The sequence below is a fragment of the Crinia signifera genome, chromosome 4 (genome assembly GCF_055691185.1).
Source record: "Crinia signifera chromosome 4, ASM5569118v1, whole genome shotgun sequence".
Taxonomy (NCBI): domain Eukaryota; kingdom Metazoa; phylum Chordata; class Amphibia; order Anura; family Myobatrachidae; genus Crinia; species Crinia signifera.
In genome coordinates, this window is record NC_139220.1 from 263,528,442 (window position 1) to 263,543,946 (window position 15,505).

A 15,505-nucleotide genomic window follows, 5' to 3' on the forward strand; every position below is an offset into this window, starting at 1 on the left:
AACAATGATACAGATAAAAGGCTAATATATCAGTAGGTTCCCACATATGTTGAAATAGATCAACGAAAACTAAGCAGCTCCACCTAGTGGTAACATTTCAGAATGCTAAATGTAAAAAAAAAAATTTTATAAAAAAAAAAAAAGCAAAAGCCTGTCAGTGTGTGTACGACTAATTGGGAGTTATGACCTCTTTGGGAGAATAGCCCAGAACAGAAAAGATGTGATCTGTGGACAATAACATTTTGTTCCCTTTCCTATAAAACCAGTATTCATTCCTGCATTACTAAGAGGCTCTCAGGCAGATGCAGACGTGTCCTAGACAGTTACAGGGCACGATTCTCTGCTCTTTTATATGACCTTCTTTTAAGTTAATAAAGCTCCTTTCCCACTGAAGAAACGGGTAAAGACCCGGTATTGTTAAATGGGACTTTAAAAAGGGTCTGAGCCTGAAACCCCTTTCCCACTGCATGTTGTAAACGGTATATTACTGGTTAATTACCGTTTTTGTACCATTCACATTGCACCCGTTTTGAAAGGTACGAAAACTGCAATTCACCAGTAATCTACCACCCATCCCCTGGTACCCCCGCTCCCCCCCGGTACCTGGCAGCAATCCATCCAGGCAGCAGGGCAGTGCAGTACGCAGCGGCATGCCAGGGATCCTAGTCGGCAGGTCCCCCACTGATGCATGAAAGCATCATGCAGGAGTCTGCAGCTGGTGCACAGACAGCGGGGGCACTGGGGATTCGGGCAGGTCCATTAGGAGGTTGTCTTATCATCGGCAGGGGTCCCTGCCTCGAATGGGAACTAGCGGGCCCGATCATTATATATGTGCATATGTAATGAGCGGTTCATTACATATGTACATATGTAATGAGCCGCTAATTAAATATGCACACATTTAATGAGCGGCTCCGATACTTCCCATTCGCGGCAGGGACCCACGCCGATGAATTGGCAATCTCCTAATGGACCCGCTTCCTCCTCCTGAGCACGGACCTGCCCAGATCCCCAGTGCCCCCGCTGTCTGTGCACCAGCTGCAGCCTCATCCTGCATGATGCTTTCTTGCATCAGTCTGATACCTGCGGACTAGAAGCCCTGGCTCGCCTGCTGCCTACTGTGCTGCCCCCCTGGACACTGCATTTTACCTGTTTAACAAATACCGGTAATGTTAAACGGGTAAAGCACCCTGGAGCTTTCCCACTGCAGCTCTACCCGTTTAAAAAGGCTAAAAAAAACGTAAATTTACCGTTTAAGAGCTGCAGTGGGAAAGGGGTATTAGTGTACAGGTGCCCATAGATGGTCCGTTCCCAGTCCGTCCTGTACTATGAGATGCGCGCTCCCGCGCATCTCATCGTACGGTACAAAAAGTATGTGCTGCACATACTTTTTGTACTAGCTTTACAAACGCATCGCATTGCATGCACAAGGCATGCGATGCGATGTGTACTAATTAAGTACCGAACGGATCCGACGAACGGACCGTGTATGGGCACCTTATTTTTGCTTAACACTCGCTGAACAATCAAATGACATCTACAGTATTTCCACTAATTTTATTTCCTCAAAGAACAATACACAGTGCATCCGAGCGGTCACATTCATTGAGATTACAATTAAAATACATTTCTAGAAGTATTAAATACAAGATGCTTAAATATCTATACCCCCGAAGCTTTACTGGAACATTTATCTACTGTATTTCTTTTTCAACATTTCATAACACTTTCATACAGAAAAAAAACAATATTTAAACTATAAGCATCTTTTAAGTGATCACAAGATGTGATATGCTGGTTTGGTGTTGACTAAGGCATTGGACATTGTATATAAGGATAGTAGCAATGCATTATTATATTTTTATTTTCAGTTTGCACCCCATTTAATAAACAAAGCCGACAACATGTTTCTATGGCTTCATTTGCCATTGAGGCAGAGACGAAATGAACTAGATAGTGCTCGTACAAAGTATCCCTGCTTCCAACACAGTGCAGTGATAAGGAGGCGTGGCAATGTCCTGTGCAGCACTCTCCTGGCTCTCTCTAAAGGGCTGGTGTACAGCCTAGGAAGAGAGGAGCAGAGATCTTCCAAGTGTGATCAGCGCACTCTCCTGGTCACATTCTCTTAATCTACAGAGTGGAAAGGGAGTTAGGTCTTGTATTATAATACAACTAGTAATCTGCCGCACTGTAAAACTCTGCCCGTGTGGACAGGCCCCCCGTAATACATTAATATGTCCATTTACATAACAGATACGAGCAACTCCTCCTGAAACATTCAATGATGGTCGTCTATTGGGCGAGGGATCATCTTTCTGGATTCTTTTCATGTAAAGGTCGTAAAATGCTTCACTTTTCTTCCTTTATTTATATGTGAGAATTTCTGTGATTTGTGGGTATATTTTTAGTACATCATTGAGAACAGAATTACCCTGTTGTCTGGTAACCAAATATCTGCTTGTATGCACTGTGACACTGGCAAATAACTGGTTTCCTGTGCGGTGTCATTCTGCAGCTCAGTGCTCTTGTACAGAGAGGTCGCCCAACTTTTCTTCTGTGCTAGCAACACTGGGATCTCCTTTTACTGGCTTGGAGTAGACCCTCTCCCCAAATATAGTGCTACCAATACGGACACTGGTGGAACCCACCTCAACCTAGAAAGAGAGAGTGGATATGAATTAAAAGGTGGTCAGACAGGTCATATGTAACTTTGTATCAAGGCTTGCCAAGCCAACCTGTGCCTCTCCAGCTGTTGTAAAACTACATGTCCCAGCATGCCTTGCCACAGTTTTGCTAAAAGAGAATGCTAACACTGTGGCATGGCACGCTGGGACATGTAGTTTCACAACATCTGGAGAGCCATTGGTTGGCCAGGCCTGTACTCAGGGCATAATGTCAAGAAATGTACATCCTGGGGGCCTGATTTGGATTTCTATGCATGCCTGATGGTTAGTGGTCTGTGCAGAACAGGTCTTGCGATCACACTCACAGACACCACTTATCTGCCACATGATCAACAAGCTGCAACATTTGGGGAGTTGCCACAGGCACAGTTATTCAAACTGCCAGAACAAGTGTCTGCGCCATCAGACGTGGCTGTCTGGAACATACGACCAGACTGCGTTATCGCCGGCTTACACAGAATAATCGTAGTCTATAAACACTGAGGAGCGACCAATGCAACGATCTCACAGATGTATGCAGGAGGTGTTTATCTCCTTCGGACGCTTCCGGCTGCACCTGCATTTTATTTGTTTGGAACTGCACAGCCGCTTCCCTGCAGCAGATTCTGTACCTATGAGAATCAGGCACCGAGACAGAAGTAGTAATAGTAAGATGATCAAACAAAATAACTCATAATGTATGGACCAAAGTAACTCTCTTATGTTTACACCATACTGGAGATGTCCGTAAAAAAAATGAAATAACAGTTAGGTGCAAATATTCTGCTGAGCTTTATAGATACTAATATAATATTCAGTCAATCATATCAGTCCCTGACTAAATGGAGGAGTTTACAGTCTATAGTCCCTATCAGGTGGGCATGTTTTGCTAGGGCTTCCCTCAGGAGACAATAAACAAAACAGAAGGATTTTTGCAATGTGGGAATAAACCAGTGCACCCAAAGGAAACCCATGTAATCATGGTAAATATACACACCCTCTACATACACAGAAAGGGTCCTGATTGGAAGAAGCAATGCTAACCCTGCACCAACGTGATACAACCAGTCCATGACCTATTACATAGGGTTTCTTATGGTATGGTGAGGTCACCTAGTATAGAGTGGGTTCTTCAGTAATGAAGCACTATTGTCAATTGCTTCCCCAGCGCCAGAGCAGGGTGATTTATGCCCTGTACTAGCCCCTCCCCCTAAACGTGACATCATGATGTATTACCGAGGGGTGGAAAGAACAGCACTGCCCCATGTCTCCATAGCAGTACAGGCTATGTGCCCATAGGGACTACCCTGCCCACTGGCACCATTAGCACACCCCTGATCTTCCCAAAAAGATGACAACTTTGAGAACTTCTTCTTATGCATTAAATTGGACAAGAAGAATTTTTTTGCAAAAACAGGGTGTCCAAGCGGTCTTAATGGTAAATCTTTATGAAAGGAAGAATCTGTGATGTGATCTACATAGTAATAAGGAAACAAAGTATTTATTGTACTCACGGCATGCTCAAAGTCAGAAGACATTCCCATGCTTAGCTCCACCACATCCAATGGAAGCCCCAGTGTCTCACATACTACTTCTCGCTGTTTCAGCAGCAACTATACAGAAAAGTAATAACACAATTGATCAAAAAGAGGAGGAACACAGCTGGTGCACAGCATCAGAATTATCCCTCATCGGTCACACACACACACACACACACACACACACACACACACTAGTCCCCAATCAGTTACATCATCACTGTCTGCACACATTGTATGCCAAGAGTGGATTATATAGGCCAGAGACCAGGGGAAAAACTTACCAAGCAGCTGTTTTTGGCATGTTTAACCCCACAATTTAAAATGGCAACCATGTTAAAAGCAAAACATACCAAACACAGAGATTTACCTTAAATGAGTATTATGGCATACATGTCTTTTTGCTACACAATAAACCCTTTCATCACTACATACAGGTCTATTTTCACTTTTAGTGATGATCGAAGTAAAGCTGTGGACACACGGTGCGATTTTGTCACAGTATTCAGCGCCGATACACGCCCCCGTTTAGTCAGTATCTATTAGAAGAAAAAGACGGTGCAGGCAAGTCTCTCTTGGGGCCTTATTCGAGTTCACTCTTTCAGATAAAATCCTTCTTAGATGGACAAAACCATGTGCACTGCAGGTGGGGCAGATGTAACTTGTGCAGATCTAATTAGATTTGGGTGGGGTTTTACTTCAAAGTGAGATCTATATTGCAGTGTTAAAATAAAGCAGCCAGTATTTACCCTGCAAAGAATCACCAAAAAATCACCAAATCTATTTCTATCTGCACATGTTACATCTGCCCCCCTGCAGTGCACATGGTTTTGTCCATCTAAGAAAGATTTTGTCAGAAAGAGTGAACTCGAATAAGGCCCTTGATTATCTCACCTGTAGAATGTAGCATATTTAAAGTGCAGTTAGCCAAAACTAAATTGAACTTGAAACGCATTGTGTCCAAAGCTTTATAGGGTTAAAGACAGGGTTTTTTTTTTTTGTGGAAACTTTTAATGGACATACATAAAACTTAAGACATTTAGGAGTCTGTTCTCCCATATTTTATGACAAATACATCCAATGCAAACTGGATCAACAGTAAACATAATACTGCACAGTGGTTCTCAAACTGTCCTCAGGACACCAAAAAGTCCACATATTCAGGGTCTCCCAGCAGGTGTACTCATTACTCACCGATTTCAACCACGATCCTGGCATAATTTGTGAACTCACTAGGCTGTACACTAGGGAAATGTCAATTAACCCCAATGGGAAAATGAAAATCTATTTACTGTATTTCACATGCAACTCTGTGAGGAGACCTAGAAAACATGAACTGTTGGGGTTCCTGAGGATAGAGATTGAAAACATATGTAAAAGTGGACTGCAATGCTTTGCAGGTGTTACAGGATCTATATATACACCAAGCAATGTCTGTGGCCTGTGGACCTGCAGGAATTACCTAGTGATGTCACATAGTGCCAGAACAGGGATTTCCCGATACAATGCAGAAACATTGCAATGCTATAGCATTGTGAAAACAAAAAGGTCACATCATTTAGTATTACAGGACTGTAACCAGCTCCCTAGATACCTGAAAGTCAGGGTTGGGTCCTTGTGCGACATCGTGGCCAAAGCTTCCTATGGTCATAAGTCCAACAAACTCCAAACCCAGGCACTTCTCCTTGATATGTTTTACTAGCCCAACAGTTTCTGATGGAGCAAGGCCATGTTTACCTGGGGAAAAAGCAAGTTATGATTTATCATCAAAATACAAACAACCTCCTGTATGCCCTCCATACAAATCAGTTAAAGGATATATTAAGTAAGGTCTTTGATGGCCATTACTTTCTTCACTGCTGGTGTTGACTTGGACCATGACCTTCAACTTCTCCACCGATCCCTTTCTCTGCCAGGACACATTGATCTTATCAGCAATCTTCACAGAGTCTAAGGTCTCCAATATGTGCAGGTTCGGAACAGCTGGTAAAGGGGAAGGAGAGATGAAAACTTTGTACAATACTGAGACCAGCAGAAAAGATGATATCACGGTCAAACATTTTAGAACTCCCACTTGCTTTAATTGACATTTCAGCAGTACTAGTCCAGTGAATAACCTGAAATGGTACAGAGGTAACTGGTAAACCACTAGAGCGGTGGTTCCCAAAGTCAGGGGCAGATGTATTAAACCTGGGGAAGTGATAAAGTGGAAGGTGATAACGTACCAGCCAATCAGCTCCTTAACCCTTTGATTGGCAAGTGAATTTGTCAATATAGGTGTGAAAATTGTCCAAGCAAACATTTTTATTCATCATAATGAAATGTAATGTTTACCCTATAATATAGGCAATATAATTTTTTTTTTTTTTTTGACACAACATTTTTTTATTTGAATTTATATAACAAATGTGAGTGACGTCGGCATTTTTAGAAGGATATTCCTCTCAGATGTTGGCACTCAAAGGGTTAATGTCAAGTTACAGGCTGGGTTTGAAAAAGTGACAGGAGCCAATTGGCTGGCCAGTTCCCACCTTCCACTTTTTTACCATGCTTTATACAACCGTTCATGTTTTCCAGGTCACCTGTGGATTTTTAAAATGTGACATTTGACGATACACCGTGCCCCTGCCGGATGACCTGGAAAACATGACCAGCTTGGGGTCTGGAGGACATGTCTTTAAAAAATAACAAAAACATAAGTTTAGGTTACCAAAACTGAAAAAGATGTAATTTCAGTTATAAAAAAGGCCATGTTCAGCAGGCAGGTAATGGGGTGATAACTTACAGATGTTAAGAGACTTGCTGGGCGCCATGAAGCACTGGCAAGTGACTACTGAACATAGGAGTAAAGATTTTAAATCTTTGATTCATCGCAGAGTGCTCAAATCGGACCTGACTAATTTGAAGCCGGTCCGATTATAGAACAGCGGTGCATGTGCATGGTATGCTGCACGAGCCGGCCGTGTGAACAAAGCCAGAGATGACTAGCCATCACTGGCTGTTTGCAAGTTGAGTCACAGCCACCGGCCATTTGGAAGCGGCATGCCAGCGTTTTCTGGGTGCACCATGAAATCGCAGGCTGCGCCCAGCCATTGTGAGGGAGTTCCGCTGACGGCAGCAGCTGCCTCCCTCTCACCACAGCCATTGCACTGCCGAGTAAGCCTTGGCCTGCTGCAGACCAAACCATGGGAAACCATTGGACAGTGAGTGATACCGAACGGTTTTCCCCCTGTGTGCACAGCTACAAAAGAATTTGCAGCCATGCACATGGGCTGGATTTCGTGTGTGCGGGGCGGCGTTTACGTGATCGCTGGGCTCCAAAGATTCACAGCACAGCGGTCAGGTCTGAATCAGGCCCAGAGTTTTGTATGACATTGAATAGGTGAAAGTGTGGTTCCCTAGTGCGTCAGGCCTCTTTACTAAGTGGAGGCGTTTACAAGCACAAAATTAAAAGTATTTCCCTTTTATAATAGCAAAAACACCTCTTGTTTTCCTATTTCCTATTGAACGCATGCACTTTTAACTTTGGCATTAAACAGGCAGGGAAGCAGTGGCTTTAACGGCTGACAAACGTCAGACTTGGAGGAGGGTGAGCAATGGCCTGGGTTTTTTATTTTTGCTGCATCCGTAGTGGTGGTAAAGGTGTGCGCAGCATTATCAGTAACTAATAATGGTTCCTGGGCAGCTTCTGCTGGTGCGGTATGCTTGTTATAAGAGGAGACAATGGAAGATTAAGTCAGGATGTTGAATGTAATGACAGCAGCCACTGAACCCTGCACCAATGACTAAAACAGTATCTCGGCTGCTCATTGGTGATAGGATCATCAGATAAGGGGGTACAGTGCTAATATTCATGAGGACTCAGCCAGTTAATTTGGATAAAAAACAGTTATAACATATTGTAGAACATTCATGAACCCTTTCTAATATTCACAAGGTGCTGCTTCTAGTGAGCCGATAAGCGGCCTTCTCTCATGAATACTGTTCTAGACCAAAGAACTGCAGGCTTCACTACCAATAGATAACAAGGGTGAAATTTAGGATGAGAGATTCAGAAAGTGAGAGATTTGGTAAGAAATCTCCAATTTTGTTAAAGCGGCAATCGTTTACACTGCAAAACCAGTTTCATTTTGCTGTGTAAATGATTGCTGCTTTAAAAAAACCCTGGAGATTTCTTACCAAATCTCCCACTTCCTGATTATCTCACCCTATTACATTTCACCCCTAGTGTACTTTAAGCTCATACCTGGAGAGAACGGGTAATGGACTTAGGCACATATAAGCGGAGTCTGGATAAAAATCAGAAATGAACACAGAAGGACAAAGCCTACACAGAAACACGCGACAGCACTGACATTCATGCGTGTATGCGTGTGCCCTTTTTACCAGTACGTTTAGATCCAGCTGTATTTCCAAATCCTACAAGAACACGTCTCTTACCAACTATCTTGTTAATGTGATGTTTCTGTAGATGTCCAATGAAATGCCATTTAATCTCTGGGCATGATGACAAAATCTACAAGGGGAGAGGAGTAATGAGTCTCATAATAATATGGACACCCGCAGAAGTCTTATTTTAATCAGCAAGTGTGCGTTAATAAAAGGTCTGCACAACTAACCTACATACATATCATGATCACCCACCCACAGAGCAACTAACCTACGGATACGCGATACACTCCATGCTGTACCATCTTCTCCCATTCCTTAGTCCTCACCTGTGCAATTTGTGTTAGTATGCATCAGTCTTCAAATCCTACATCTATATTACAGTCAAAGGTACTCAGTCATGGCTGCACTTTGATTTGATTGTAAGCTTTACAGAACAGGGCCTCGGTTAGTATTCGCAATGATTGGGGAACCTGGATGACCCTGAGGCCAGGTGCTGTGGGTGGAACGTCACCTAAATGAAAGAAAGATATTTGCACAAATATAAAGCGCTCTCAATGTATCCAAATTTACACTAAAACCAGGATGTGCACAGACAGTTGTGTGTGTGTCGTACAAATAAAACAATAGTCAGCATAATGGGCTCTACACACAGGACTATTTCAGGGCATTTTCTAAGCGATCTCACTAGATCTCTCAGAAAATGCCCCTACATCGCTCTGTATGTAGATGCCATAACGATACTGATGTGCGACCCCGCACATCGCTATCGCCCAGCAATTAATATCAAGCATGCTGGATAAATCTATATAAATCACTGGTGTCAGGGCCAGTGTTCTCAATGGAGAGATCAGAGAGTTCTCAACTGACACATCGCTGGGTGCTGAGCGATCTAGCACTTGGGAGTCTGAAACATATAAGAGCCACGTAAAACGCGTTTCAGAACTGGTTGGTCCTTTGTGTGAAATGCATTGCGTGTGGCTCTTAAGTTCAAAAACCCTTTGCCGAGTGTTGTTTTATGTGTGCGACACCCACATGTATATGCACATCCTGGTTTTCATGTAAGTGCCGATACTTGGAGAGCGCTTTATATTCCTTCAAATAGGTTTCTTCCATTTTGGTACCTGTAGTATGTACTGGTTGTATCCTTTTTTGCAGCTGCACGTCTTGTCTTGCACCCCCATCTAAGGTCTTTTTCACTACAATATGTCACCTACCAACATGCCCGATAATGATTTAGTGACTCGTACTGTGGCATCGTGCTTGTGTAAAAGGCTGGGACTCCTTTGGCGTATATATTATCGAATTTATTTTTAACAGAAAAGCACCCATCCAAAAGATGAATTAAAGCTATATGATGCCCCAGGGTTTTTTGGAGAGGCAACACTAGAGGCCCAGGGGCTTTTATAAAAGCATGCAAGATGCACACGGATCCTCAGATGGGAATGGAGTAGCAATTCCTTGGAAGCAGCAGCAATAGCTCTTTATGCAAATGCTGCAGGAAGAGCCTAATGCAAGTGGATGCCTCCTGCCCAAGCTCATCGGATCACTGCAGCATCATTGGGTGGCTTGTGGTAACCATGCAAGCTGCCCGTCACAGATCCTTGTAAGGGGCAAGGAAATCTTCCATCAACGGAGATCTGACCTCTTCCGACACCTAAATGGTGGTAACAAGCCAGTGTTTTCACAAACGGAAGCCATAACCAGGCCCAAATGGCAGTCTGATGCTGTCCTGCATTACAGGACCCATTCGCACATGCATTACAGGACCCATTCAGACATGCACAGAACTGGTCCTGCGCAAAGCGATGAACACTGGGCCTTTGCGGTATGGGGCAAAGGACCGAACACATCTGAATGAGCACCGCTTTGTAGAAGTTTCAACGAGCCTGCCCATATTTTGTTAAGCGGCAATAATTTAAAGTGCAAAAATAACTGCCACTTTAAAAATGATTTCCATGCAGCTTGTAGGTTATTACAGAAGTACCACAGTCTTAAGGTGCCCACACACTGCCTGCGACGTCTCACAGTAGTGTACGGACACCCGATGGACTGCAAGCCGCCGGGACACATGCGATCCGTTGTGATGGATCGCATGCGTCACTGCTTAGCGCCCGTCCCAGAACGGGTGGTCGGACGGCCAGCCGGTCCGACCACCTAGTCGGGTCCGATGCGCACGGGACCGCGCATCGGACCCGACTACATGTCAGGGAGAGGCGATTTGGTCCGATTTAACGGGCCGATTGGTCGCAATCGGCCGAAATCGGACTAAATCGCCTTGATGTATGCCCAGCTTTAGGTTTCTATGTGATAATATTGCAAAGAGCCACAATAATTACTTTATCTAGTATTTACTGCAGCACTAGTAAAGAGAATCGCATAGCACTAAGCATTATGGAATAATTTATAAATTATACATGCATTAGATTTATGAAAAGGTCTTACATTTGTGTCGGAGGCCTTCTCAACTAATTCTTGAACCTATGGAAGCATCAATAAGAAAATAGATCTTAGTGATTAGATTTAACTAAAGCTGACAGAGTTAGTTACTTTGCACGCTACAAATAAAAAACATCCAAAAATGAAAAATATTTAAACAATGGGCAGATTCAATTAGTGAGGTAAAGGGGCCTACACATGAGGAGATTTTTCTGATCGTTGCTAGATCATTTAGAACCGGCACGTCCAAACTATGGCCCTCCAGCTATTGTGAAACTACAAGTCCCATCGTGCCTTGCCACAGTTTTGCTATTAGGGAATGCTAAAACTATGGCAAAGCATGCTGGGATGTGTAGTTTCAAAACAGCTAGCGGGCCACAGTTTGGACATGCCTGGTTTAGAATGTCAGCACACAGCGTCAGTGCTGTAAGAGCTATCTGACACGGCCAGTGTTCTCCGGTGAGAACACTGGCCTTGACCAGCGATTAAGTAGATTTATCCAGCATGCTGGATATTAATCACCGGGTGATAGCGACGCATGGGGCCGCACATTGCTATGGCCCCTACACACGGCGCGATGTATGGGCATTCTCTAAGCCATGGATCTTCAAACTATGGCCCTCCAGATGTTGTGAAACTACATGTTCCAACATGCATTACCACATTTTTTCCTATAAGAGCATGCCAAAACTGTCAGGGCATGCTGGGAAATGTAGTTCCACAACATCTGGAGGGCCACAGGTTGAAGACCTGTGCTCTAAGCGATCTAGTCAGATCGCGTAGACAATGCTCTGAAAACGGCCCCATGTGTAGGCCCCATTACCCACGGCTAACTGCTCTGAGCACTCTAATTCCTTGCCCATTATACCCATTAAGCCCCAGAGGATGCAATTACCACACAATTTTCTCTCTGTCAGAGCCTCAGGAACTGTAAGCAAAAATCCATGTGACGTAAATTTACTATGGGCAACATCCCATCTTCAATAGAATTCCCATCTTAGTAAATTTACCCTGCAGATTCCGGTCCTTAACACGTAATCTATGGGTTAAAAATGGGTTTACTGCTTGGAAAGAATGCTAAATCTGCCAAGAAACATCACCAGGAAAACCAGGACATTTCAACAAATAAAAGAACTTTACAAATAATAAAAACAATTCTCTATGTATCATCTTCTTTCTGTACTTCTCTTCTCACCCTTTCTCTACTTCCCCTATACATCTAGTTTTTCCATTATGATGACCATTTACTGATATTGTTTTGTTCTGATTTACATTGCAATTGTCCTGGACGACTTTGCTACTTTTGTATTATGTTGCTACCTCAACGATTATTGATATGTTGAGTATGTGCTTTACATATCTAACATTTTGTTTACTGTAAACCAATAAAAAATAATTTACAGCAAAAAACGTATAACGTAGTTAGTGGATCATGTCAATAAGGAAATGTGTGAACTGTGGTGGCACCTTATAAGACTTACATAGTTCTCCCCAAAAAAACGTTGACCGTGTCTGTAAGCTTCAATCACCAGATCGACTGGTTTTGTTTTACTGACCGCCACCAGTCTCGGCAGACCAGTAGGGAGGTTCTAAAAAGACAATCAGAATAGGGTTATAACGGTTGCAAACATCCACATATAAAAACACATCTAAAACGTGTAAACAATAGCAGTAAATAAAAATGCAGCACAAGGAGTGTTGAAGCACCAAACCGGAGAGGTTTCATGTTCACCTGCTGGACCCACAAAGGTCAGTGTGGCAGACAATGTGTCCAAGTGGCAGAGATTGCAAACACCATCAGCTCAACCAGGAGAAAGGAGCCTCCAATATTCTGCACTACATAAATCAATTGTTCTTCATCAGTGTTGAAATACCTACTAGAAGAAATCCACATTTTGAACATCATTCCAACACTTGGACTGACTTATCTTGGCCGCAGATGTGCGATTTCAGGGTGGACGCCGACGTCATGTGACGTCAGTTGCACGCCCCACACAGGCATCAACATGCCTGCTGTTCTTAGGGAAACCAAGGCCAAATGCAGACCCTGAATGTAATTTATTGGAAGAATGATAAACCCAATAAAGCGCTATCCCAGTGCGGACACCACAGTGATATAGTTAGAAGGATGTCAATACTCCCCTTCCTTTTTGATATAAAGCTTCTTAATTTTCCCAATGGTGGTTTTTATTGTTTGGAGCGATGAGTTGTTTCTCCCGGTGCATGTATGTAAATAAAAAGACAAGGACAAAAGTTGTCTATATGCTTGTTTGCTCTTTTTCTTTTCTATATTATGTAGTGAGGCTCAAATGGATGCATACCTCACTTACATAATCATTAGTTGGATTACACATATAAAGGTACCTTTCTCTAAAGTGGGTAGCGTACCCGTACTCGCGGTGTGTTCAACTCGTATCAAGGTATCTTTTCCCAGATTAAGGTTCCAAAAAGAAATTTTATTATTAAAAAAACAATATAAAATAGGGTGCAGGAGTGTGGCAGGTTTCTGAGGTGGCTGACAATATAACCAACAGTACCCCGGTCCGGACGAGATAAGTAGTTTTTAGAGTCAGACACTCTGCAGTCCTTACCTCCGGTCCTCACCTACAAGGTATAAAAATTGGTATCAGGCTCTTAGACTAAGAGCCTGAGACTGGGAAAAGATACCTTGATACGAGTTGAACACACCGCGAGTACGGGTACGCTACCCACTTTAGAGAAAGATACCTTTATATGTGTAATCCAACTAATGATTATGTAAGTGAGGTATGCATCCATTTGAGCCTCACTACATAATATAGAAAAGAAAAAGAGCAAACAAGCATATAGACAACTTTTGTCCTTGTCTTTTTATTTACATACATGCACCGAGAGAAACAACTTATCGATCCAACCAATAAAAACCACCATTGGGAAAATTAAGAAGCTTTATATCAAAAAGGAAGGGGAGTATTGACATCCTTCTAACTATATCACTGTGGTGTCCGCACTGGGATAGCGCTTTATTGGGTTTATCATTCTTCCAATAAATTACATTCAGTTTCTCTAGGTCCTAAAAGGTTAAACCTAATTGATACACCCCAGCTGCCATCCTCCAGGAGCGCCTGAGATAGAACCCAAACCTTATTTTTCCCAAATGCAGACCCGACCGAACGCATCTCATTCCCCTCGTAAACATGCGAGGGGATGTGTAATGAATACACATCGGCTCGCATGCCTCCGCAGGAGAAATCATTCCATGATCTCCGACCATCGAATGATTTCTCCTGGCTTCGCAAATAAAAGTAATTGGGAACGGACTTATTTGGGAGAGCCAGGACAAAGACAGGGCTGGTGGCTTATGTCCTGTGATGTCAGCCACCCATCCCCAGCAGACCCCCGTTCCCATGGTAATGCCCAGCAGTTTTCCATGGGTGATCCCCGTCCCCCCCGATGCTTGTGATTGGCTCGGCGACTATGCAAGTTGCCGAAGCCATTCGCAAAGGGGATCTGCACATGCACGCAGTCCACAAAACACTGGGACAGAGCCGAACTCGCAAAAGTGACTACACGTGGAGACAGCATCAGGACACTACCACCAATACTTTACCATCAAAGGCCTCCAATTGATGGTGAAGAGTACTCACCAACAATGGTCAACCCATCAACATCTAAAATAATATGTATTCATGCGTATAATGGTTGCAAGAGAGGATCCTAGAGAGATAATAATAACCCTGTTTTTTACTTAAACTCACACATCACCAACACTAATGCATACAGGCCTACTATTGAAAAAGCATTTTACAGAGATTGTGAGTGTGGTATTAAAATGGATGTACATTGCCAAAGAGGTCTGCCATAAAATGGACTTAAATCCAAATATAAACAAACCCCTAAGCAGTTATTATATACTTTGTAGTAGCCATGAACATTTTTATATCTCAAAAATTTTTTTTTCAAATTATATAAATTATGAGAACAAGGTTGGAATGCATGCACTAATGTACCTAAAAGGTGCATTTACTAAGCAGGAAGACAGAGATACAGTTCCCCATATTGCACTGACTTCACTTCAGCTCACCTTGGGTCTCCTGGCCGCAGCATGCGCCAGTTTTTCCCGCACGGACAGGAGAACTTTCCCTATCTCCTCTGACATGCCTCTCACCCACATTGACAGTCTACTTCACACTAATAATTCTGTTTTGCCATATCCACACAGCGCAGCTACACACGCCTGACCAATGGCGCGAGGAGCTCTCCAATCCTCAACCAATCCAAACAGCTGCGAAGCAAGAAGAGGGGGCGGGACTATAAAGACAGCTGGACGTTCCAAGCGGCCATGTTAGGATGGTCAGAAACACAACCTATCGCTGCCGCATCGTTCTACTGTGTGCACGTATATTAACAGCACAGACACGTGCATTATCGTTTATTTGCCACATTCCATAACCTTTCTATAAGCCTCAGTTTGTGTCCACGCCCGCTGGAGGCTGG

At 43.3% G+C, this 15,505-nt stretch overlaps 1 protein-coding gene across 1 annotated transcript; it reads right to left on the reverse strand.

Annotated features, from left to right (window-relative positions):
• Positions 1-1,542: 1,542 nt before the first annotated feature.
• PLPBP (pyridoxal phosphate binding protein) lies at positions 1,543-15,297 on the reverse strand. The gene is made up of 8 exons (XM_083184477.1): positions 15,093-15,297; positions 12,511-12,618; positions 11,036-11,071; positions 8,642-8,717; positions 6,050-6,184; positions 5,796-5,938; positions 4,178-4,276; positions 1,543-2,654 (listed from the first exon to the last, which is right to left on the reverse strand). The coding sequence occupies exons 1-8, from the start codon at positions 15,180-15,182 to the stop codon at positions 2,517-2,519; spliced, it is 825 nt and encodes a 274-aa protein (XP_083040603.1). The 5' UTR covers positions 15,183-15,297; the 3' UTR covers positions 1,543-2,516.
• Positions 15,298-15,505: the final 208 nt, after the last annotated feature.